The sequence below is a fragment of the Eucyclogobius newberryi genome, unplaced genomic scaffold (assembly GCF_026437365.1).
Source record: "Eucyclogobius newberryi isolate DKJ021-1_F unplaced genomic scaffold, fEucNew1.0.hap1 SCAF_54, whole genome shotgun sequence".
NCBI classification, from domain to species: Eukaryota; Metazoa; Chordata; class Actinopteri; order Gobiiformes; family Gobiidae; genus Eucyclogobius; species Eucyclogobius newberryi.
The window spans coordinates 463,967-489,859 of NW_027316212.1; the positions used below are offsets into that span (position 1 = coordinate 463,967).

The window sequence follows — 25,893 nt, forward strand, 5'->3', positions numbered from 1 at the left end:
GTTGTTTGTGAGCGCCGTGATGCCATTCATGATCGTAACGGCAATTTACTCAACAATAAGCTAGTGCTTAGCAACATGTTAGACACTTTGTTTACGTCCTGAAGTCTAATCTGTAATTAACTAAAGCCAATCTGCAGCAGGACCAACACATGCGACTGAACCGGGTCTGAGGAGGGAATAAACCGGGACTAAACCGGGTCTGAGGCGGGACTAAACCAGGACTAAACCGGGTCCGAGGCGGGACTAAACCGGGTCTGAGGAGGGACTAAACCAGGACTAAACCGGGTCTGAGGCGGGACTAAACCAGGACTAAACCGGGTCCGAGGCGGGACTAAACCGGGTCTGAGGCGGGACTAAACCAGGACTAAACCGGGTCCGAGGCGGGACTAAACCGGGTCTGAGGAGGGACTAAACCAGGACTAAACCGGGTCTGAGGCGGGACTAAACCAGGACTAAACCGGGTCCGAGGCGGGACTAAACCGGGTCTGAGGCGGGACTAAACCAGGACTAAACCGGGTCCGAGGCGGGACTAAACCGGGTCTGAGGAGGGACTAAACCAGGACTAAACCGGGTCTGAGGCGGGACTAAACCAGGACTAAACCGGGTCTGAGGCGGGACTAAACCAGGACTAAACCGGGTCTGAGGCGGGACTAAACCAGGAATAAACCGGGTCCGAGGCGGGACTAAACCAGGAATAAACCGGGTCCGAGGCGGGACTAAACCAGGAATAAACCGGGTCCGAGGCGGGACTAAAAAGGGTCTGAGGTGGTAGTAAACCGGGACTAAACCGGTAGGTCTAAACTTCGACTTACAGACTGGCTCTTTTTGAAGTACATCACATATCATATTGTAACCACACCGACATAAAGTTGAATTATAAAATCATCAGAAATATTGTCAAAGCATCATTTTGACAGCTCCACTCAGAAAGTGCTCCGTACGATGACCTTAAAGTGTCAGGAAAACCAGCCGGACTTCAGGACTTCAGATGTGGCCTGGTCTTCTCCGTGTGTTTCCACCTCTCCACGTCCTCTAAGACTCCCATTGCCAGACGCTTCCCTCGGCTGAGAACGAGACGACGGCGCGGGACGACGGCGCGGGACGACAGCTCGGGGCGACGGCGCGGGACGACGGCGCTGGACCTGCGCTCGTGCTGTGCGTAATGAGCTTCTTCTGCAGACAGACACCTGACGTGCCACAGACTGGTCCGGGACGCGCCCCGCTGCACAACGCCTCCCACAGGCTCTGCTAATGACTCTATTTACAATCATCATGGCTTTTAACGCACAGGTCCAGGCTGGAAAAGGAATGAGCGACGGGAGGAGAGAAAGGTGAAGGAGAAAAGTGGAGGAGAGGAAGGATATATGAGCAGGAGGTGTGTTAAAGTGAGACGAAGCCGGAGCGAGACGGGTCCAAAATCCAATGGGACTTATAGAAGATTCAACTGTTCATCTCCAAAGAAAGTGTAGCGTAAAAGCAGAAGTCTCATCTACATATGAGACCATCAAGACAAAAGGACAGAACCAAATCAGGTCTAAACTGAAACTGGGCCACAAGATTCTCCTCAGAGGAAACGAGCTTTACAACGATGTCACAGTCCCACTGACATGTTCAAGGGAGGAGCCTATTGTACGTGCTTTTAGGGGGCGGGGAAACCAGAGCGCCTGAAGGAAACTACGCAGACACGGGGAGAACATGCAAACTCCACACAAAAATGCCCTGCGGCGCTCGGGAATCAACAAAAAGAAAAATATAACAGAAAAGTGCGATATGTACACTTTAGATGTATAGTTTATGTTAGCATGTAGATGTATAGCTTATATTAGCATGTTGATGTATAGTTTATGCTAGCATGCAGATGTATAGTTTATGTTAGCATGTAGATGTATAGCTTATATTAGCATGTGGATGTGTTGTTTATGTTAGCATGTAGATGTGAAGTTTATGTTAGCATGTAGATGTATAGTTTATGTTAGCATGTAGATGTGTAGTTTATGTTAGCATGTAGATGTGTAGTTTATGTTAGCATGTAGATGTGTAGTTTATGTTAGCATGTAGATGTATAGTTTATGTCAGCATGTAGATGTATAGTTTATGTTAGCATGTAGATGTATAGTTTAAGTTAGCATGTAGATGTGTAGTTTATGTTAGCATGTAGCATAAGGACATGATATGAGGACCATGTGGGTACCTTGGCACTCGGCGCTGCGCTCCTCGTACCCGGGGTTGCAGAGACAGTTCCCGATGGGCACCAGCCACTCGCCGTCAGCTCCGCAGTACATTTTGGGCACTTCTTTCTCCTCTGAATTATCCACACAAGATCCACGGACCTCCACGAGCGACGAGGTATCCGCCCCCGTGATCGTGTCGGGAAACTGGGCCAGGTTCCGCACGGCGAGGGGACATTTTTTGTAGAAGACCCTCACAGAGACCAGGGCGATGCAAGCCCCTACATCCTGGAACGCCAGATAAAAACCTTTCCTGGTCAAAGCGCCCACATCTCGGACTTCCGTGTTTAATTTCATGATCCGATCGCCGATGTCGACTTGAGTGAAGCTTTCGTCTGCGGCGACGGTGTCGATCTTCCCAAACTGGTTTTCCCGAATGTAGCGCTCCTTGTCGTTGTTGGACTCATAGTAGTAGAGGTTGAAGGTTTCCTTGCAGGTTCCCATGACGCCCGGCAGGCTGTTGCAGTCGCGCAGCGTGAACTTGATCTCGATGTAGACGCGCTGCGCTCCTCCACGCGGGATCCAGTCGGTGCGGAGCCAGTTGCTCTGGCTAGGCTCCATCACATTGCAGACCTGGTACGTGCGAATGGGGATGTTCTTCTCGTCCATGATGCTCACCTCCTCCCACTGTGGAAAACAATCACACAGACGGTCAGGACGTTAGATTCCTCTCACCATCGAGCAAACAACACGTGTCTCCAGAGGTTCTCAAAGAGTCGCCAGAGCTACAACAGTAAATCAATCATAACGACTCAATCGTAGTTGTATTTTGATCATTGCTTTGCTTTGATCATTACTGTCTAGAAGCCACGTCTTCTCCTTTATCTGGTTCAATGTGCATAAAACGATGTACAATAGAATCCTTTGGCTCGACCACGAATCAAAAAAATTATTGTTGATGAGTCAATTACTGAAATAATCGTTAGTTGCTGCCCAACTTTAGAGTAAGAACTTTGTAAAGAACTGTACAGCGAAAAATGAATGAGGAGCAAATGTAGTTTATTCGATCCAATGCAGTGAAGAAAGTTGTAAAGAACGTTACATAGGTGAGACGAAACAGCCTCTACACAAGAGGCTTTATCAGCACAGAAGAAATACAAGTTCAGGACCTCAGAGTGCCGTGCATCTCCATCTTGAAGCCTCTAATCACTCGTTTGAAGACGGTGAGGTGAAGGTTTTAAGCAGGAGAAAAGATGGTTTGAAAGAGGAGTCAAGGAAGCTATTTTTGTTAAAAAAGAAAGACCTTCTTTAAACAGAAATGGAGGGCTTAGGTTTCATCTTCCTGTTATTTATAATGGGATTCTGAACCCCTGGAAAGGTAAAGGACATTTAGATGCTAATCAGGTCCTCAGGGTGGTTGAGCCAGGGTCTCACAAAGACAAAGAGGATTCTAATAGCCCATTAAGATTCTGAATAGGCTCGGTAGATACAAGGGGGAGTTTCTGTTGAAACAAACAACTCTTTCTACTTCAGGAAGGCTCCTCCCAATGGGCGGGTCTTACCACAGAACAGTATTAATATCGGAGTTCTCGACCTAAATTCTGTTATTGACAATGACTCTTGGATGAGAGTCGAAACGTATATTTTTTCAAACTGAGTCCAGATGACTACAACTGAAGCTTTTTCTACTATGGAACACGCCTGGACCAATGAGGGATTACACCGACATATTTCACTCTGAACGACTAATACGGGATAAACCTGGCCCTGGTCCTGGTCTGGTCCTGGTTCTGGTCTGGTCCTGGTCCTGGTCTGGTCTTGGTCTGGTCCTGGTCCTGGTCTGGTCCTGGTCTGGTCCTGGTCCTGGTCTGGTCCTGGTTCTGGTCTGGTCCTGGTCCTGGTCTGGTCCTGGTCTGGTCTTGGTCTGGTCCTGGTCTGGTCCAGGTCTGGTCCTGGTCCTGGTTCTGGTCTGGTCCTGGTCCTGGTCTGGTCTTGGTCTGGTCCTGGTCCTGGTCTGGTCTGGTCCTGGTCCTGGTCTGGTCCTGGTCTGGTCCTGGTCTGGTCCTGGTCCTGGTCTGGTTCTGGTCTAGTCCCTGGTCCTGGGGCGAGCGATGCCCCCTCCCTTTCTCCTCATTCATGCCAGGTCGCTCCCTCGTGGATATAACGTTTCCTCACAGTACTCTGTCTTCAGGAAACCCAACGCTGTGGAGCGAGAGGAGGGAGCGAGAGGAGGGAGCGAGAGGAGGGAGCGAGAGGAGGGAGCGAGAGGAGCGAGCGAGAGGAGGGAGCGAGAGGAGCGAGGGGAGCGAGCGAGAGGAGGGAGCGAGAGGAGGGAGCGAGAGGAGGGAGCGAGAGGAGGGAGCGAGAGGAGGGAGCGAGAGGAGCGAGGGGAGGGAGCGAGAGGAGCGAGAAGAAGGAGCGAGAGGAGCGAGGGGAGGGAGCGAGAGGAGGGAGCGGGAGGAGGGAGCGAGGGGAGGGAGCAAGAGGAGGGAGCGAGAGGAGGGAGCAAGAATAGGGAGCGAGAGGAGCGAGGGGAGAGAGCGAGAGGAGGGAGCGAGAGGCGGGAGCGAGAGGAGCGATGGGAGGGAGCGAGAGGAGGGAGCGAGAGGAGCGAGGGGAGGGAGCGAGAGGAGGGAGCGAGAGGAGCGAGGGGAGGGAACGAGAGGAGGCTGCGAGAGGAGGGAGCGAGAGGAGCGAGGGGAGGGAGCGAGAGGAGGGAGCGAGAGGAGCGAGGGGAGGGAGCGAGAGGAGGGAGCGAGAGGAGGGAGCGAGAGGAGCGAGAGGAGGGAGCGATGGAGCGAGAGGAGGGAGCGATGGAGCGAGGGGAGGGAGCGAGAGGAGCAAGGGGAGGGAGCGAGAGGAGGTAGCGAGAGGAGAGAGCAAGAGGAGGGAGCAAGAGGAGCAAGGGGAGGGAGCGAGAGGATAAAGGGAGAGGATGGAGGGAGGGAGTGAGAGGAGGGAGCGAGAGGAGCGAGGGGAGGGGTGGGAATGAGAGGAGGGAGCGAGAGGAGGGAGGGAGGGGAGGGAGTGAGAGGAGGGAGGGAGCGAGGGAGCGAGAGGAGCGAGGAGAGGGAGCGAGAGGAGGGAGCGAGAGGATGGAGGGAGGGAGTGAGAGGAGGGAGCGAGAGGAGGGAGCGAGAGGAGAGAGCGAGAGGCGGGAGCGAGAGGAGGGGAGAGAGCGAGAGGAGGGAGCAAGAGTAGGGAGCGAGGGGAGCGAGGGGAGGGAGCAAGAGGAGGGAGCGAGAGGAGGGAGCGAGGGGAGGGAGCGAGGGGAGGGAGCGAGAGGAGGGAGGGGAGGGAGCGAGAGGAGGGAGCGAGAGGAGCGAGGGGAGGGAACGAGAGGAGGGAGCGAGAGGAGGGAGCGAGAGGAGGGAGCGAGAGGAGCGAGGGGAGGGAGCGAGAGGATGGAGCGAGAGGAGGAAGCGAGAGGAGGGAGCGAGAGGAGTGAGAGGAGGGAGCGAGAGGAGGGAGTGAGAGGAGGGAGGGGAGGGAGCGAGGGGAGGGAGCGAGAGGAGCGAGGGGAGGGAGCGAGAGGAGCAAGGGGAGGGAGCGAGAGGAGGGAGCGAGAGGAGGGAGCGAGAGGAGGGAGCGAGGGGAGGGAGCGAGAGGAGGGAGCGATAGGAGCGAGGGGAGGGAGCGAGAGGAGCGAGGGGAGGGAGCGAGAGGAGGGAGCGAGAGGATGGAGGGAGGGGAAGGAGTGAGAGGAGGGAGCGAGAGGAGGGAGCGAGAAGAGCGAGGGGAGGGCCCGAGAGGAGGGAGCGAGAGGAGGGAGGGAGAGGATGGAGGGAGGGGAGGGAGTTAGAGGAGGGAGCGAGAGGAGCGAGGGGAGGGAGTGAGAGGAGGGAGCGGGAGGAGGGAGCGAGAGGAGGGAGCGAGGGGACCGAGGGGAGGGTGCGAGAGGATGGAGGGAGGGGAGGGAGCGAGAGGAGGGAGCGAGAGGAGGGAGCGAGGGGAGGGAGGGACCGAGGGGAGGGAGCGAGAGGATGAAGGGAGGGGAGGGAGCGAGAGGAGCGAGAGGAGGGAGCGAGAGGAGGGAGCGAAAGGAGGGAGCGAGAGAAGGGAGCGAGAGGAGCGAGGGGAGGGAGCGAGAGGAGGGAGCGAGCGGAGCAAGGGGAGGGAGCGAGAGGAGCGAGAGGTGGGAGCGAGAGGAGCGAGGGGAGGGAGCGAGAGGAGGGAGCGAGAGGAGGGAGCGAGAGGAGGGAGCGAGGGGAGGGAGCGAGAGGAGGGAGCGATAGGAGCGAGGGGAGGGAGCGAGAGGAGCGAGGGGAGGGAGCGAGAGGAGGGAGCGAGAGGATGGAGGGAGGGGAGGGAGTGAGAGGAGGGAGCGAGAGGAGGTAGCGAGAAGATGGAGGGAGAGGATGGAGGGAGGGGAGGGAGTGAGAGGAGGGAGCGAGAGGAGCGAGAGGAGGGAGCGAGAAGAGGGAGCGAGAGGAGCGAGGGGAGGGAGCGAGAGGAGGGAGCGGGAGGAGGGAGCGAGAGGAGGGAGCGAGAGGAGGGAGCAAGAGTAGGGAGCGAGAGGAGCGAGGGGAGAGAGCGAGAGGAGGGAGCGAGAGGCGGGAGCGAGAGGAGCGATGGGAGGGAGCGAGAGGAGGGAGCGAGAGGAGCGAGGGGAGGGAGCGAGAGGAGGGAGCGAGAGGAGCGAGGGGAGGGAACGAGAGGAGGCAGCGAGAGGAGGGAGCGAGAGGAGCGAGGGGAGGGAGCGAGAGGAGGGAGCGAGAGGAGCGAGGGGAGGGAGCGAGAGGAGGGAGCGAGAGGAGCGAGGGGAGGGAGCGAGAGGAGCGAGGGGAGGGAGCGAGAGGAGGGAGCGAGAGGAGCGAGGGGAGGGAGCGAGAGGAGGGAGCGAGAGGAGCGAGGGGAGGGAGCGAGAGGAGGGAGCAAGAGGAGGAAGCGAGAGGAGGGAGTGAGAGGAGGGAGTGAGAGGAGAGAGCGAGAGGAGCGAGGAGAGGGAGCGAGAGGAGGGCGCGAGGGGAGGGAGCGAGAGGAGGGAGCGAGAGGAGGGAGCGAGAGGAGCGAGGGGAGGGAGCGAGAGGAGGGAGCGAGAGGAGCGAGAGGAGGGAGCGAGAGGAGCGAGGGGGGGAGCGATAGGAGGGAGCGAGAGGAGGGAGCGAGAGGAGCGAGAGGAGGGAGCGATGGAGCGAGAGGAGGGAGCGATGTAGCGAGGGGAGGGAGCGAGAGGAGCGAGGGGAGGGAGCGAGAGGAGGTAGCGAGAGGAGAGAGCAAGAGGAGGGAGCGAGAGGAGCAAGGGGAGGGAGCGAGAGGATAAAGGGAGAGGATGGAGGGAGGGAGTGAGAGGAGGGAGCGAGAGGAGGGAGCGAGAGGAGCGAGGGGAGGGGTGGGAATGAGAGGAGGGAGCGAGAGGAGGGAGAGAGAGGATGGAGGGAGGGGAGGGAGTGAGAGGAGGGAGGGAGCGAGGGGAGGGAGCGAGAGGAGCGAGGGGAGGGAGCGAGAGGAGGGAGCGAGAGGATGGAGGGAGGGAGTGAGAGGAGGGAGCGAGAGGAGGGAGCGAGAGGAGGGAGCGAGAGGCGGGAGCGAGAGGAGGGGAGGGAGCGAGAGGAGGGAGCAAGAGTAGGGAGCGAGGGGAGCAAGGGGAGGGAGCGAGAGGAGGGAGCGAGAGGAGGGAGCGAGGGGAGGGAGCGAGGGGAGGGAGCGAGAGAAGGGAGCGAGGGGAGGGAGCGAGGGGAGGGAATGAGAGGAGGGAGGGGAGGGAGCGAGAGGAGCGAGGGGAGGGAGCGAGAGGAGCGAGGGGAGGGAGCGAGAGGAGGGAGCGAGAGGAGGAAGCGAGAGGAGGGAGCGAGAGGAGTGAGAGGAGGGAGCGAGAGGAGGGAGTGAGAGGAGGGAGGGGAGGGAGCGAGGGGAGGGAGCGAGTGGAGGGAGCGAGAGGAGGGAGCGAGAGGAGCGAGGGGAGGGAGCGAGAGGAGGGAGCGAGAGGAGGGAGCGAGGGGAGGGAGGGACCGAGGGGAGGGAGCGAGAGGATGAAGGGAGGGGAGGGAGCGAGAGGAGCGAGAGGAGGGAGCGAGAGGAGGGAGCGAGAGGAGGGAGCGAAAGGAGGGAGCGAGAGGAGGGAGCGAGAGGAGCGAGGGGAGGGAGCGAGAGGAGGGAGCGAGCGGAGCAAGGGGAGGGAGCGAGAGGAGGGAGCGAGAGGAGCGAGAGGTGGGAGCGAGAGGAGCGAGGGGAGGAGCGAGAGGAGGGAGCGAGAGGAGGGAGCGAGAGGAGGGAGCGAGGGGAGGGAGCGAGAGGAGGGAGCGATAGGAGCGAGGGGAGGGAGCGAGAGGAGCGAGGGGAGGGAGCGAGGGGAGGGAGCGAGAGGAGGGAGCGAGAGGAAGGAGGGAGGGGAGGGAGTGAGAGGAGGGAGCGAGAGGAGGTAGCGAGAGGAGCGAGGGGAGGGAGCGAGAGGAGGGAGCGAGAAGATGGAGGGAGAGGATGGAGGGAGGGGAGGGAGTGAGAGGAGGGAGCGAGAGGAGCGAGGGGAGGGGAGGGAGTGAGAGGAGGGAGCGAGAGGAGGGAGCGAGAGGAGGGAGCGAGAGGCGGGAGCGAGAGGAGGGGAGGGAGCGAGAGGAGGGAGCGAGAGGAGGGAGCGAGAGTAGGGAGCGAGGGGAGCGAGGGGAGCGAGGGGAGGGAGCGAGAGGGGGGAGCGAGAGGATGGAGGGAGGGAGTGAGAGAAGGGAGCGAGAGGAGGGAGCGAGGGGAGGGAGCGAGGGGAGGGAGCGAGGGGAGGGAGCGAGGGGAGGGAACGAGAGGAGGGAGCGAGAGGAGGGAGCGAGAGGAGCGAGGGGAGGGAGCGAGAGGAGGGAGCGAGAGGAGGAAGCGAGAGGAGGGAGCGAGAGGAGTGAGAGGAGGGAGCGAGTGAGAGGAGGGAGCGAGTGAGAGGAGGGAGGGGAGGGAGCGAGGGGAGGGAGCGAGAGAGGGGAGCGAGAGGAGGGAGCGAGAGGAGCGAGGGGAGGGAGCGAGAGGAGCAAGGGGAGGGAGCGAGAGGAGGTAGCGAGAGGAGCGAGGGGAGGGAGCGAGAGGAGGGAGCGAGAAGATGGAGGGAGAGGATGGAGGGAGGGGAGGGAGTGAGAGGAGGGAGCGAGAAGAGGGAGCGAGAGGAGGGAGCGAGAGGCGGGAGCGAGAGGAGGGGAGGGAGCGAGAGGAGGGAGCGAGAGGCGGGAGCGAGAGGAGGGGAGGGAGCGAGAGGAGGGAGCGAGAGTAGGGAGCGAGGGGAGCGAGGGGAGGGAGCGAGAGGGGGGAGCGAGAGGATGGAGGGAGGGAGTGAGAGAAGGGAGCGAGGGGAGGGAGCGAGGGGAGGGAGCGAGGGGAGGGAGCGAGGGGAGGGAACGAGAGGAGGGAGCGAGAGGAGGGAGCGAGAGGAGGGAGCGAGAGGAGCGAGGGGAGGGAGCGAGAGGAGGGAGCGAGAGGAGGAAGCGAGAGGAGGGAGCGAGAGGAGTGAGAGGAGGGAGCGAGTGAGAGGAGGGAGGGGAGGGAGCGAGGGGAGGGAGCGAGAGGGGGAGCGAGAGGAGGGAGCGAGAGGAGCGAGGGGAGGGAGCGAGAGGAGCAAGGGGAGGGAGCGAGAGGAGGGAGCGAGAGGAGCGAGAGGTGGGAGCGAGAGGAGCGAGGGGAGGGAGCGAGAGGAGGGAGCGAGAGGAGGGAGCGAGAGGAGGGAGCGAGGGGAGGGAGCGAGAGGAGGGAGCGAGGGGAGGGAGCGAGAGGAGCGAGGGGAGGGAGCGAGAGGAGGGAGCGAGAGGATGGCGGGAGGGGAGGGAGTGAGAGGAGGGAGCGAGAGGAGGGAGCGAGAGGAGGGAGCGAGGGGAGGGAGGGACCGAGGGGAGGGTGCGAGAGGATGGAGGGAGGGGAGGGAGCGAGAGGAGGGAGCGAGGGGAGGGAGGGACCGAGGGGAGGGAGCGAGAGGATGGAGCGAGAGGAGCGAGAGGAGGCAACGAGAGGATGGAGGGAGGGAGTGAGAGGAGGGAGGGGAGGGAGCGAGGGGAGGGAGCGAGAGGATGGAGGGAGGGAGTGAGAGGAGGGAGCGAGAGGAGGGAGCGAGAGGAGGGAGCGAAAGGAGGGAGCGAGAGGAGGGGAGGGAGCGAGAGGAGGGAGGGAGCGAGAGGAGGGAGCGAGAGGAGGGGAGGGAGCGAGAGGAGGGAGTGAGAGGAGGGAGCGAGAGGAGGGAGGGAGCGAGAGGAGGGAGGGAGCGAGAAGAGGGAGCGAGAGGAGGGAGGGAGCGAGAGGTTAGTTAAAGGTTTGCCCTAATCAGTCAAATTTTTATTGTATGTAAATTGACGGTTTACACGGAGCTGAAGATTTGTGAATTATGAGTCTTTTTTTAACATAAAAACATAATTATTTCCTTTTTGGATAGAAAGTTGTTTTCCAGTTTCACGCTCGAGAAAGAAACTACAACACCTAAACTTGAATAAAGAAATAATAACCAAAATAAACAGAACAAGGGTTAGGGTTTAGACCTGGTTTAGACCTGGTTTAGTCCTGGTTTAGTCCTGGTCCTGGTTTAGTCCTGGTTTAGACCTGGTTTATTCCTGGAGGATCATATCTGTTTTATATTTTGAGGCTAGAGCGAGCGGCGCTCACAGGGGGAGGAGCTCACAGGGGGAGGAGCTCACAGGGGGAGGAGCTCACAGGGGGAGGAGCTCACAGGGGGAGGTACAGCTTTACTCACCCCTCCTTCGGTGGGATTGGCGACCCATCCCAGCTCCCCCTGCACCGATCTGGAGTCCAGTAACGTGACTGGAAAACAAGAGGGAGAAATGTGAGCAAAGTGAGTCCTATACCAGCAGAAAGAAGCTAAAACAGCCAAGATAAAGTAAGAAAGCATCAAACAAATGACGGTGAGCGATCTGAGGAAAAACATCCAGCAACGAGATTTAGAGAAGCAAAAGTCAATATGTGCCAAATCCCCCGTGTTCTGTTTGGCTCAACGTCAGAAGACTAACAGACGTGTAACAGACGTGTAACAGACGACTAACAGACGTGTAACAGACGTGTAACAGACGAGTAACAGACGAGTAACAGACGTGTAACAGACGATTAACAGACGAGTAACAGACGATTAACAGACGATTAACAGACGTGTAACAGACGAGTAACAGACGTGTAACAGACGAGTAACAGACGTGTAACAGACGTGTAACAGACGATTAACAGACGAGTAACAGACGATTAACAGACGATTAACAGACGTGTAACAGACGTGTAACAGACGTGTAACAGACGAGTTACAGACGATTAACAGACGATTAACAGACGAGTAACAGACGTGTAACAGACGAGTAACAGACGTGTAACAGACGTGTAACAGACGAGTAACAGACGTGTAACAGACGTGTAACAGACGATTAACAGACGATTAACAGACGGGTAACAGACGATTAACAGACGATTAACAGACGATTAACAGACGAGTAACAGACGTGTAACAAACATGTGACTGACGTGTAACGAACGAGTAACGAACGTGTAACAGACGTGTAACAAACATGTGACTGACGTGTAACGAACGAGTAACGAACAAGTAACATAACTACCACATGGCATGTCTGTCAAAATGAAATGTAAAAGATGAAAATTCCCCAAATATGGCCAGATTAGGCCACGGTTATTTTATGACTTGATTTACAGATCCGCCGCACTTAGATTATTGATTTATACAATATAAATACATTTAATTATTATCCTTTTTTTTTTTTTATAAAGTACCACCGACAACGCAAAATAGCATTAAATTAAAAATAAAAAGGGGTTTTAAGTCAAAAGATAAGAGCGCCCCTGTTACACGCTAAATCTACTGTTACACGCTAAATCTACAGTTACACGCTAAACCTACTGTTACTCGCTAAATCTTCTGTTAAGCGCTAAATCTACTGTTACACGCTAAATCTACTGTTACACGCTAAATCTACAGTTACACGCTAAATCTACTGTTACTCGCTAAATCTTCTGTTACGCGCTAAATCTACTGTTACACGCTAAATCTACTGTTACACGCTAAATCTACTGTTACACGCTAAATCTACTGTTACACGCTCTAAATCTACTGTTACACGCTCTAAATCTACTGTTACACGCTAAATCTACTGTTACACGCTAAATCTACTGTTACACGCTCTAAATCTACTGTTACACGCTAAATCTACTGTTACACGCTCTAAATCTACTGTTACACGCTAAATCTACTGTTACATGCTAAATCTACTGTTACACGCTAAATCTACTGTTACACGCTAAATCTACTGTTACTCGCTAAATCTACTGTTACGCGCTAAATCTACTGTTACACGCTAAATCTACTGTTACACGCTAAATCTACTGTTACACGCTCTAAATCTACTGTTACACGCTAAATCTACTGTTACACGCTCTAAATCTACTGTTACACGCTCTAAATCTACTGTTACACGCTAAATCTACTGTTACACGCTAAATCTACTGTTACACGCTCTAAATCTACTGTTACACGCTAAATCTGTTACACGCTAAATCTACTGTTACATGCTCTAAATCTACTGTTACACGCTAAATCTACTGTTACACGCTAAATCTACTGTTACACGCTCTAAATCTACTGTTACACGCTAAATCTACTGTTACACGCTCTAAATCTACTGTTACACGCTCTAAATCTACTGTTACACGCTAAATCTACTGTTACATGCTAAATCTACTGTTACACGCTAAATCTACTGTTACACGCTAAATCTACTGTTACTCGCTAAATCTACTGTTACGCGCTAAATCTACTGTTACACGCTAAATCTACTGTTACACGCTCTAAATCTACTGTTACACGCTAAATCTACTGTTACACGCTCTAAATCTACTGTTACACGCTCTAAATCTACTGTTACACGCTAAATCTACTGTTACACGCTCTAAATCTACTGTTACACGCTAAATCTACTGTTACATGCTAAATCTACTGTTACTCGCTAAATCTACTGTTACACGCTAAATCCACTGTTACATGCTAAATCTACTGTTACACGCTAAATCTACTGTTACACGCTCTAAATCTACTGTTACACGCTAAATCTACTGTTACATGCTAAATCTACTGTTACACGCTAAATCTACTGTTACACGCTAAATCTACTGTTACACGCTAAATCTACAGTTACACGCTAAATCTACTGTTACTCGCTAAATCTTCTGTTACGCGCTAAATCTACTGTTACACGCTAAATCTACTGTTACACGCTAAATCTACTGTTACACGCTAAATCTACTGTTACACGCTAAATCTACTGTTACATGCTAAATCTACTGTTACTCGCTAAATCTACTGTTACACGCTAAATCCACTGTTACACGCTCTAAATCTACTGTTACACGCTAAATCTACTGTTACACGCTCTAAATCTACTGTTACACGCTAAATCTACTGTTACACGCTAAATCTACTGTTACACGCTAAATCTACTGTTACACGCTAAATCTACTGTTACTCGCTAAATCTACTGTTACGCGCTAAATCTACTGTTACACGCTAAATCTACTGTTACACGCTAAATCTACTGTTACACGCTCTAAATCTACTGTTACACGCTAAATCTACTGTTACACGCTCTAAATCTACTGTTACACGCTCTAAATCTACTGTTACACGCTAAATCTACTGTTACACGCTAAATCTACTGTTACACGCTCTAAATCTACTGTTACACGCTAAATCTGTTACATGCTCTAAATCTACTGTTACACGCTAAATCTACTGTTACACGCTAAATCTACTGTTACACACTCTAAATCTACTGTTACACGCTAAATCTACTGTTACACGCTCTAAATCTACTGTTACACGCTCTAAATCTACTGTTACACGCTAAATCTACTGTTACATGCTAAATCTACTGTTACACGCTAAATCTACTGTTACACGCTAAATCTACTGTTACTCGCTAAATCTACTGTTACGCGCTAAATCTACTGTTACACGCTAAATCTACTGTTACACGCTCTAAATCTACTGTTACACGCTAAATCTACTGTTACACGCTCTAAATCTACTGTTACACACTCTAAATCTACTGTTACACGCTAAATCTACTGTTACACGCTCTAAATCTACTGTTACACGCTCTAAATCTACTGTTACACGCTAAATCTACTGTTACACGCTCTAAATCTACTGTTACACGCTAAATCTACTGTTACATGCTAAATCTACTGTTACTCGCTAAATCTACTGTTACACGCTAAATCCACTGTTACATGCTAAATCTACTGTTACACGCTAAATCTACTGTTACACGCTCTAAATCTACTGTTACACGCTAAATCCACCGTTACATGCTAAATCTACTGTTACACGCTAAATCTACTGTTACACGCTCTAAATCTACTGTTACACGCTAAATCTACTGTTACACGCTAAATCTACTGTTACACGCTCTAAATCTACTGTTACACGCTAAATCTACTGTTACACGCTAAATCTTCTGTTACACGCTCTAAATCTACTGTTACACGCTAAATCTTCTGTTACACGCTCTAAATCTACTGTTACACGCTAAATCTACTGTTACACGCTAAATCTTCTGTTACACGCTCTAAATCTACTGTTACACGCTAAATCTACTGTTACACGCTAAATCTACTGTTACACGCTCCTGCGCGCCACGTCCCCCCCCCTCTCCTCCTGTGGTCCGTTTTGGGAAAACCCGGAAGAAAAAATCTTTATATTTATACTTTGCCTGTTCAATATATTTCATTTAAAAATCAGTAAAACAAGTAAAAGAATAACTACGGCTTTACGAGTTAAATCTTGATTTTTTTGAGGAATTTCGATACAGAGGCATGGGGGCCCCCTCCAAATTTAAACCCCGTGCCCGCCAGCGATTTGAGGGGCCCCCATCTATTTTGCAGCCTGACCTCCGTCACACTTCTGTTACAAGTCCGTCACACGTCTGTTTCACGTCTGTTACACGTCCGTTAACCATCCGTTACACATCCGTGATGTAACTAGTCCGTTACACGTCTGTCACACGTCCGTCACACGTCTGTTACACGTTTGTTACACGTCTGTTACACGTCCGTTACACGTCTGTTACACGTCCGTGATGTAACTCGTCCGTCACACGTCTGTTACACGTCTGTCTCAGGTTCTTTTGTAGACTGTGATTTTATTTATTCCTGCTGCAGAACATATAAGATCTCCTTGTGTCAGACGTTGTACAGTATTTATTTTGTATCTTAGAAACATTATTATATTAAATTAAACAGTATTGAAAGATCATGATCTCTGGTTTATAAATATAAAAGATAAAAGTAATTTAAATTGTTACAAGCTAATAACAAGGTTTAAAAAACACATTTATCTTGTTCTTATGACGCCGAGATGCCGCACGCCTTTGTGGGCCCCTGAAATTGCTGGGGGGCCCCTAACTTTTTTAGATAGGGGGCCCCCTGGCCCCTAACTTAGAAAATCTATTTCTCAGCCTGAACGTGTGACGGGCATGTAACAGACGTAAAACGGACGTGTAACGGACGTGTAACAGACAAGTAACGGACGTGTAACGGACGAGAAACGTATGTGTGACCGTTGTGTAACAAATGAGTAACGGACGTATAACGGAAGTGTAACAGACGTATAACTGACATAACAGACAAGTAATGTACGTGTGACAGACATGTAACAGACGAGTAACGGACGTGTAACAGACGTGTAACAGACGTGTAACGGACGTGTTACAGACGTGTAACAAGCAGGTAACGGACGTATAACTTGTTGGAAGTGATCAGACAAATTAGCCCTGGCACACACCAGAAACCATTAAATACTAATTCCACTAAATTAGTATCAACTAAATTAATATTGATTACATTAAATTAGTATAAATTACTTTATATTAATATTATTAAACATTAAAACGACAAAGACCATGTGACTTTATGTGGATTCTAAAGGACTTTAATCTTTTTACACTTTTACAATAAACACACTTTAGTGCTTTTTGCCTGACGTCGGGTCAGTGTGGTTTGGTCAGACACTTGGTCAGATAGTTAGACACTTGGTCAGACACTTGGTCGGATGGTTAGACACTTGGTCAAACACTTGGTCAGATGGTTAGACACTTGCTCAGATGGTTGGTCAGATGGTTAGACACTTGGTCAAACACTTGGTCAGATGGTTAGACACTTGGTCAGATGGTTAGACACTTGGTCAGACACTTGGTCAGATGGTTAGACACTTGGTCAAACACTTGGTCAGATGGTCAGACACTTGGTCAGACACTTGGTCAGATGGTTAGACACTTGGTCAGACACTTGGTCGGATGGTTAGACACTTGGTCAAACACTTGGTCAGATGGTCAGACACTTGGTCAAACACTTGGTCAGATGGTTAGACACTTGGTCAGACACTTGGTCAGACACTTGGTCAGATGGTTAGCACTTGGTCAGATCTTAGAAATACTGAAACACTTTTGAACTTAAAGTGGTAAATTAAAAATGAGAAACAAAACATCGTGGTTCTTTTTGAGCCAAAAGCCGCAGACAAAAGAAAGTGAAGCTCTAAGTGACTTTTACACTTTCACACTTGTGGCATTTTTCACTTAATGAAAAGAACTAATGAATATTTCATGAGGAGACAAAAGACGCACGCGCCGATCATTTATGACCAAAGAGTGTTTTGTGTTTTACATCAGTCCAAGTCCATTTCACATTTAGGAGCTGGTTTAGGACCTGATTTTGGACCTGGTTTAGGACCTGATTTTGGACCTGGTTTAGGACCTGATTTAGGACCTGGTTTAGGACCTGATTTTGGACCTGGTTTAGGACCTGATTTATGACCTGATTTAGGACCTGATTTTGGACCTGGTTTAGGACCTGGTTTAGGAGCTGGTTTTGGACCTGGTTTAGGACCTGGTGTAGAACCTGGTTTAGGAGCTGGTTTAGGACCTGGTGTAGGACCTTGTTTAGGACCTGGTGTAGGACCTGGTTTAGGAGCTGGTTTAGGAGCTGGTTTTGGACCTGGTGTAGGACCTGGAGTACGACCTGGTGTAGGACCTGGTTTAGGACCTGGAGTAGGACCTGGAGTAGGACCTGGTGTAGGACCTGGTTTTGGACCTGGTGTAGGACCTGGTGTAGGACCTGGTTTAGTAGCTGGTGTATGACCTGGTTTAGGACCTGGTTTTGGACCTGGTGTAGGACCTGGTGTAGGACCTGGTTTAGGACCTGGTGTAGGACCTGGTGTAGGACCTGGTTTAGGACCTGGTGTAGGACCTGGTGTAGGAGCTGGTGTAGGACCTGGTGTAGGACCTGGTTTAGGAGCTGGTTTAGGAGCTGGTTTAGGAGCTGGTGTAGGACCTGGTGTAGGACCTGGTTTAGGAGCTGGTTTAGGAGCTGGTTTAGGAGCTGGTTTAGGAGCTGGTGTAGGACCTGGTGTAGGACCTGGTGTAGGACCTGGTTTAGGAGCTGGTTTAGGAGCTGGTTTAGGAGCTGGTTTAGGAGCTGGTTTTGGACACTTTGTGCCCGGCGCGCGCTGTTGTTCCAGTGGAAACTGTAGTAGTTTGTAGTAGTGACACGCGCCTCTCAAAGGAAATATAAGGATATTCTTCTGTATTTGGTTATGACAGTGTTAGTTTGATGCTATAAAACCTTCAGAACGAGGACATTCTTGTGGAAACTGATCCGATGCGTAAAAGAGCTGGACCGGGCAGTGCCAAACGCGCCCGGTGCCAAGGCGGAGATGATTGACTCTGATGCCCGTTCAGCTCCAGACGTGATCCTACAACAGCCTCGGAAACGCACTAAAGTAAAGCTGTAAATGTGATTCAACTTGACTCATCTCAAGAGGAAAACCCGCTCTGAAAAGTCCCGGAGCCCGTTGGGCCCGGTTCGGCCCGGGACTTACCTTCATTCGGGGGGTAGATCCGCGCTGAGGACACGGCGAAGAAAAGCCCCAAGACACCGAACGCGAACACAGTCCAAGAATCCATGAGCGCCGCTGCTCCGGGTTTAGTCCGGGTTTAGTCCGGGTTTAGTCCGGGTTTAGTCCTGTTTTTCCGTGTGCGTTATTCTTCCTCACAGGTCCGTCTCTCTCTCATGCCTTCTCTTCCCTCCTCTCTCTTTCCTCTCTCTTTCCTCTCTCTTTCCTCTCTTGTCTTCTCTCTCTCTCCTTCTCTGTCTCTGTTTTACGTCTGCTTCGTCCCCAGTGGAATCTCACTCTGAGGCGAACGGACCGCGACGCACAGAGCAGCTGCGCAGAGGAGCTGCGCAGAGGAGCAGAGAAGCTGCGCAGAGGAGCTGCGCAGAGGAGCAGAGAAGCTGCGCAGAGGAGCTGCGCAGAGGAGCAGAGGAGCTGCGCAGAGGAGCTGCGCAGAGGAGCAGAGAAGCTGCGCAGAGGAGCTGAGAAGCTGCGCAGAGGAGCTGCGCAGAGGAGCAGAGGAGCTGCGCAGAGGAGCTGCGCAGAGGAGCAGAGGAGGAGGTGCAGGAATAGTAGGTGCAGCAGAAGGAGGAGGTGCAGGAGGAGAAGGTGCAACAGGAGGAGCACCAGGAGAAGGTGCAGCAGGAGGAGGAGGAGCAGGAGGTTCAGCAGGAGGAGATGGTGCAACAGGAGGAGCAGCAGGAGAAGGTGCAGCAGGAGGAGCAACAGGAGAAGATGCAACAGGAAGTGCAGCAGGAGGAGGTGCAGCAGCAGCAGGAGGTGCAGCAGCAGGAGGTGCAGCAGCAGGAGGTGCAGGAGGAGGGGGTGCAGCAGTAGGAGGTGCAGGAGGAGGTGGAGGGGGTGCAGCAGCAGGAGGAGCACCAGGAGAAGGTGCAGCAGGAGGTTCAGCAGGAGGAGAAGGTGCAACAGGAGGAGGAGCAGGAGAAGGTGCAGCAGCAGGAGGAGGTGCAGGAGGATGAGGGGGTGCAGCAGCAGGAGGTGCAGCAGGAGAAGGTGCAGGAGGAGGAGGACCTGCAGCAGGAGGAATTGCAGGAGGAGGAGGTGCAGCAGGAGAAAGTGCAGCAGGGGGAGGAGGTGCAGCAGGAGGAAGTGCAGCTGGAGGTGGAGGTGCAGCAGGAGGAGGAGGTGCAGCAGGAGGAAGTGCAGCAGGATGAGGAGGTGCAGCAGGAGGAGGAGGTGCAGCAGGAGGAAGTGCAGCAGGAGGAGGTGCAGGAGGAGGAGGAGGTGCAGCAGCAGGAGGAAGTGCAGGAGGAGGAGGTGCAGCAGGAGGAGGAGGAGGTGCAGCAGCAGGGGGAGGAGGTGCAGCAGGAGGAAGTGCAGCAGGAGGAGGAGGTGCAGCAGGAGAAAGTGCAGCAGGGGGAGGAGGTGCAGCAGGAGGAAGTGCAGCAGGAGGTGGAGGTGCAGCAGGAGGAGGAGGTGCAGCAGGAGGAAGTGCAGCAGGATGAGGAGGTGCAGCAGGAGGAGGAGGTGCAGCAGGAGGAAGTGCAGCAGGAGGAGGTGCAGGAGGAGGAGGAGGTGCAGCAGCAGGAGGAAGTGCAGGAGGAGGAGGTGCAGCAGCAGGAGGAGGTGCAGGAGGAGGTGCAGCAGCAGGAGGAAGTGCAGGAGGAGGAGGAGGAAGTGCAGCAGTGGGAGGAGGTGCAGCAGGAGGAAGTGCAGCAGGAGGAGGAGGTGCAGCAGGAGGAGGAGGTGCAGCAGGAGGAGGAAGTGCAGCAGGAGGAGGAGGTGCAGCAGGAGGAACTGCGGCAGGAGGAGGAGGTGCAGCAGCCTTCATCACCACCTTCATCATCTTCATCATCACCACCACCTTCATCATCTTCATCATCACCACCACCTTCATCATCTTCATCATCATCACCACCTTCATCATCTTCATCATCACCACCTTCATCATCTTCATCATCACCACCACCTTCATCATCTTCATCATCACCACCACCTTCATCATCTTCTTCATCTTCTTCATCTTCATCATCTTCATCCCCACCTTCATCATCATCTTCATCACCACCTTCATCATCATCATCTTCTTCATCTTCATCATCATCACCACCTTCATCTTCATCATCTTCTTCTTAATCATCATCATCATCACCTTCATCACCACCTTCATCTTCATCATCTTCATCATCATCACCACCTTCATCTTCATCATCTTCATCATCTTCTTCATCATCATCATCACCACCTTCATCTTCATCATCACCACCTTCATCATCATCATCATCACCACCTTCGTCATCATCATCATCATCATCATCCCCACCTTCATCATCATCTTCATCACCACCTTCATCATCATCTTCTTCATCTTCATCATCATCACCACCTTCATCTTCATCATCATCATCATCACCACCTTCGTCATCATCATCTTCATCCCCACCTTCATCATCTTCATCACCACCTTCATCATCATCATCTTCTTCATCTTCATCATCATCACCATCTTCATCATCATCATCTTCTTCATCTTCTTCATCACCATCTTCATCATCATCTTCGTCATTATCATTACCACCTTCATCTTCTTCATCTTCATCATCATCATCATCATCACCTTCATCATCATCATCATCATCACCACCTTCATCATCTTCATCCTCATCATCACCACATTCATCTTCATCATCATCATCATCCTCATCATCACCACCTTCATCTTCATCATCATCCTCATCATCACCACCTTCATCTTCATCATCATCTTCTTCATCTTCATCTTCATCATCTTCTTCATCTTCATCATCTTCTTCATCTTCATCATCTTCTTCATCTTCATCATCATCATCATCATCATCACCACCTTCATCATCATCATCATCACCATCATCATCACCACCTTCATCTTCATCATCATCATCACCACTTTCACAATCTTCATCATCTTCATCATCATCACCACCTTCATCATCGTCTTCATCTTTTTCATCTTCTTCATCATCATCATCATCATCATCATCATCATCATCATCACCACCTTCATCATCATCATCTTCATCCCCACCTTCATCATCATCATCATCACCACCACCTTCATCATCATCATCATCATCGTCATCTTCTTCATCTTCTTCATCACCATCTTCATCATCATCTTCGTCATTATCATTACCACCTTCATCTTCTTCATCTTCATCATCATCATCATCACCTTCATCATCATCATCGTCATCATCTTCATCATCATCATCATCACCACCTTCATCTCTATCATCTTCATCATCATCATCTTCATCATCTTTATCTTCATCATATTTATCTTCATCTCCATCGTCATCTTCTTCATCATCATCATCATCACCACCTTCATCTTCATCATCATCTTCTTCATCTTCATCATCTACATGTTCATCATCTTTATGTTCATCATGTCCATCTTCATCCCCATCTTCATAATCATCATCTTCAATATCATCTTAATCATCTTCATAATCTTCATCTTAATAATCATCATCATTTTCACCATCATCTTAATCTTCATCATCATCATTTTCATCATCTTCATCATAATCATCTTCATCATTGTCATCTTCATCATCATCTACATCATCATCATCTTCATCATCTTAATCTTAATCATCATCTACATCATCATCTTCATCATCTTAATCTTAATCATCATCTACATCATCATCTTCATCATCTTAATCTTCATCAGCATCTTCGTCATCATCATTTTCATCATCTTCAACATCATCTTCATCATCTTCCTAATCATCATCATCTTCATCTTCATCATCATCATCATCATTTTCATCATCTTCAACATCATCTTCATCATCTTCCTAATCATCATCATCTTCATCTTCTTCATCTTCATCATCATCATCATCATCATCATTTTCATCATCTTCATCATCATCTTCATCACCTCAATCTTCATCATCTAAATCATTATCATCACCACCTTCATCATCATCATCATCATCATCATCACCACCATCATCATCATCATCATCATCATATTTATCATCATAATCTTCATCTTCTTCATCATCATCACCTTCATCATCATCAGCGTCACCACCTTCATCTTCATCATCTTCATCATCTTCATCATCTTCATCATCTTCATCATCATTTTCATCAATCATCTTCATCATCTTCATGTTCATCATCTACATGTTCATCATCTTCATGTTCATCGTGTTCATCATCTTCATCATCATCTTCATCTCATAATCATAATCAGCTTAATCTTGATCATCATCTTCATCATCATCTTCATCATCATCATCATTTTCATCATCTTCAACATCATCTTCATTATCTTCATCATCATCTTCGTCATCATCATCATCTTCATCATCTTAATCATCATCATCACCACCTTCATCATCATCACCTTCATCATCATCATCATATTTATCATCATCTACATCATCATCTTCATCATCTAAATCTTCTTCATCTTCATCATCTTAATCTTCTTCATCTGCATCTTCTTCATCTTCATCATCTTCATCTTCTTCATCATCAGCGGGACTCAGCAGCAAACACACGGTGTAACATCGCCCTCTGGTGGAGACAGTCACAGCTGCGGCTCTGGGGCCTTTGTCCTGGATTTAAACTGTTTTTATTACAGCGAGTTCAAAGGTTCAAACATCAGACCCCTGCAGAAGAAGACCTGTGCAGAAGAAAACCTGTGCAGAAGAAAACCTGTGCAGAAGAAGACAACTGCAGAAGAAGACCTGTGCAGAAGAAAACCTGTGCAGAAGAAAACCTGTGCAGAAGAAGACAACTGCAGAAGAAGACCTGTGCTGAAGAAGACCTCTGCAGAAGAAGATCTCTGCAGAAGAAAAGCTGTGCAGAAGAAGACCTCTGCAGAAGAAGACCACTGCAGAAGAAGACCTGTGCAGAAGAAAACCTGTGCAGAAGAAAACCTGTGCAGAAGAAGACTTGTGCAGAAGAAGTCCTCTGCAGAAGAAAACCTGTGCAAAAGAATTCTGCAGAAGAAGACAACTGCAGAAGAAGACCTGTGCAGAAGAAGACCTCTGCAGAAGAAGATCTCTGCAGAAGAAAAGCTGTGCAGAAGAAGACCTCTGCAGAAGAAGTCCTGTCCAGAAGAAGACCTCTGCAGAAGAAGACATGTGCAGAAGAACACCCCTGCAGAAGAAGGCCTCTGCAGAAGAAGACCTCTGCAGAAGAGGACCTGTGCAGAAGAATACCTGTGCAGAAGAAGACGTCTGCAGAAGAAGACCTCTGCAGAAGAAGATCTCTGCAGAAGAAAGGCTGTGCAGAAGAAGACCTCTGCAGAAGAAGACCTGTGCAGAAAAAGACCTCTGCAGAAGAAGACCAGTGCAGAAGAAGACCTCTGCAGAAAAAGACCTCGGCAGAAGACCAGTACAGAAGAAGACCAGTGCAGAAAAAGACCTCTGTAGAAGAAGACCAGTGCAGAAGAAGACCTCTGCAGAAGAAGAGCTCTGCATAATAAGACCTCTGCAGAAGGAGACCCCTGCAGAATAAGACGTCTGCAGAAAAAGACCTGTGCAGAAGAAAAGCTCTGCAGAAGAAGGCCTGTGCAGAAGAAGACCCCTGCAGAAGAAGGTCTCTGCAGAAGAAGACATCTGCAGAAGAGGACCTGTGCAGAAGAATACCTCTGCAGAAGAAGACCACTGCAGAAGAAGATCTGTGCAGAAGAATACCTCTGCAGAAGAAGACCTCGGCAGAAGAAGAGCCCTGCAGAAGAAGGCCTCTGCAGAAGAAGACCTCGGCAGAAGAAGACCTCTGCAGAATAAGACCTGTGCAGAAGAAGACCTGTGCAGAATAAGACCTCTGCAGAAGAAGACCTGTGCAGAGGAAAACCTGTGCAGAAGAAAACCTGTGCAGAAGAAGACCCCTGCAGAATTAGACCTCTGCAGAAAAACACCCCTGAAAAATAAGACCTCTGCAGAAGAAGACCACTGCAGAAGAAGACCTGTGCAGAAGAAGACCTGTGCAGAAGAAGACCTCTGCAGAAGAGGACCTGTGCAGAAGAAGACCTCTGCAGTAGAAAACCTGTGCAGAAGAAGACCTCTGCAGAAGAAGTCATGTCCAGAAGAAGACCTCTGCAGGAGAAAACCTGTGCAGAAGAAGACCTCTGCAGAAGAAAACCTGTGCAGAAGAAGACCCTGCAGAAGAAGGCCTCTGCAGAAGACCTCTGCAGAAGTAGACCTGTGCAGAAGAATACCTGTGCAGAAGAAGACCCCTGCAGAAGAAGACCTCTGTAGAAGAAGAGCTCTGCAGAATAAGACCTCTGCAGAAGGAGACCTCTGCAGACGAAAAGCTCTGCAGAAGAAGACCTGTGCAGAAGACAAACTCTGCAGAAGAAGACCTGTGCAGAAGAAGACCCCTGCAGAAGAAGGCCTCTGCAGGAAAAGACCTCTGCAGATGAAAACCTGTGCAGAAGAATACCCGTGCAGAAGAATACCTGTGCAGAAAAATACCTCTGCAGAAGAAGACAACTGCAGAAGAAGACCTGTGCTGAAGAAGACCTCTGCAGAAGAAGATCTCTGCAGAAGAAAAGCTGTGCAGAAGAAGACCTCTGCAGAAGAAGACCACTGCAGAAGAAGACCTGTGCAGAAGAAAACCTGTGGAGAAGAAAACCTGTGCAGAAGAAGACTTGTGCAGAAGAAGTCCTCTGCAGAAGAAAACCTGTGCAAAAGAATTCTGCAGAAGAAGACAACTGCAGAAGAAGACCTGTGCAGAAGAAGACCTCTGCAGAAGAAGATCTCTGCAGAAGAAAAGCTGTGCAGAAGAAGACCTCTGCAGAAGAAGTCCTGTCCAGAAGAAGACCTCTGCAGAAGAAGACATGTGCAGAAGAACACCCCTGCAGAAGAAGGCCTCTGCAGAAGAAGACCTCTGCAGAAGAGGACCTGTGCAGAAGAATACCTGTGCAGAAGAAGACCTCTGCAGAAGAAGACCTCTGCAGAAGAAGATCTCTGCAGAAGAAAGGCTGTGCAGAAGAAGACCTCTGCAGAAGAAGACCTGTGCAGAAAAAGACCTCTGCAGAAGAAGACCAGTGCAGAAGAAGACCTCTGCAGAAAAAGACCTCGGCAGAAGACCAGTACAGAAGAAGACCAGTGCAGAAAAAGACCTCTGTAGAAGAAGACCAGTGCAGAAGAAGACCTCTGCAGAAGAAGAGCTCTGCATAATAAGACCTCTGCAGAAGGAGACCCCTGCAGAATAAGACGTCTGCAGAAAAAGACCTGTGCAGAAGAAAAGCTCTGCAGAAGAAGGCCTGTGCAGAAGAAGACCCCTGCAGAAGAAGGTCTCTGCAGAAGAAGACATCTGCAGAAGAGGACCTGTGCAGAAGAATACCTCTGCAGAAGAAGACCACTGCAGAAGAAGATCTGTGCAGAAGAATACCTCTGCAGAAGAAGACCTCGGCAGAAGAAGAGCCCTGCAGAAGAAGGCCTCTGCAGAAGAAGACCTCGGCAGAAGAAGACCTCTGCAGAATAAGACCTGTGCAGAAGAAGACCTGTGCAGAATAAGACCTCTGCAGAAGAAGACCTGTGCAGAGGAAAACCTGTGCAGAAGAAAACCTGTGCAGAAGAAGACCCCTGCAGAATTAGACCTCTGCAGAAAAACACCCCTGAAAAATAAGACCTCTGCAGAAGAAGACCACTGCAGAAGAAGACCTGTGCAGAAGAAGACCTGTGCAGAAGAAGACCTCTGCAGAAGAGGACCTGTGCAGAAGAAGACCTCTGCAGTAGAAAACCTGTGCAGAAGAAGACCTCTGCAGAAGAAGTCATGTCCAGAAGAAGACCTCTGCAGGAGAAAACCTGTGCAGAAGAAGACCTCTGCAGAAGAAAACCTGTGCAGAAGAAGACCCTGCAGAAGAAGGCCTCTGCAGAAGACCTCTGCAGAAGT

At 50.9% G+C, this 25,893-nt stretch overlaps 2 protein-coding genes across 2 annotated transcripts in view; both read right to left on the reverse strand.

The window, feature by feature from the left end:
- The window catches only part of LOC140383559 (ephrin type-A receptor 4-like), a 191,384-nt gene that overhangs the window by 71,075 nt on the left and 94,416 nt on the right, over window positions 1–25,893 (reverse strand). The gene's annotated exons all lie outside the window — the stretch shown is intronic.
- On the reverse strand, window positions 977–18,144 carry LOC140383557 (ephrin type-A receptor 4-like). The gene is made up of 4 exons (XM_072466001.1): window positions 18,010–18,144; window positions 10,819–10,886; window positions 2,192–2,855; window positions 977–1,173 (listed from the first exon to the last, which is right to left on the reverse strand). The coding sequence occupies exons 1-4, from the start codon at window positions 18,092–18,094 to the stop codon at window positions 977–979; spliced, it is 1,014 nt and encodes a 337-aa protein (XP_072322102.1). The 5' UTR covers window positions 18,095–18,144.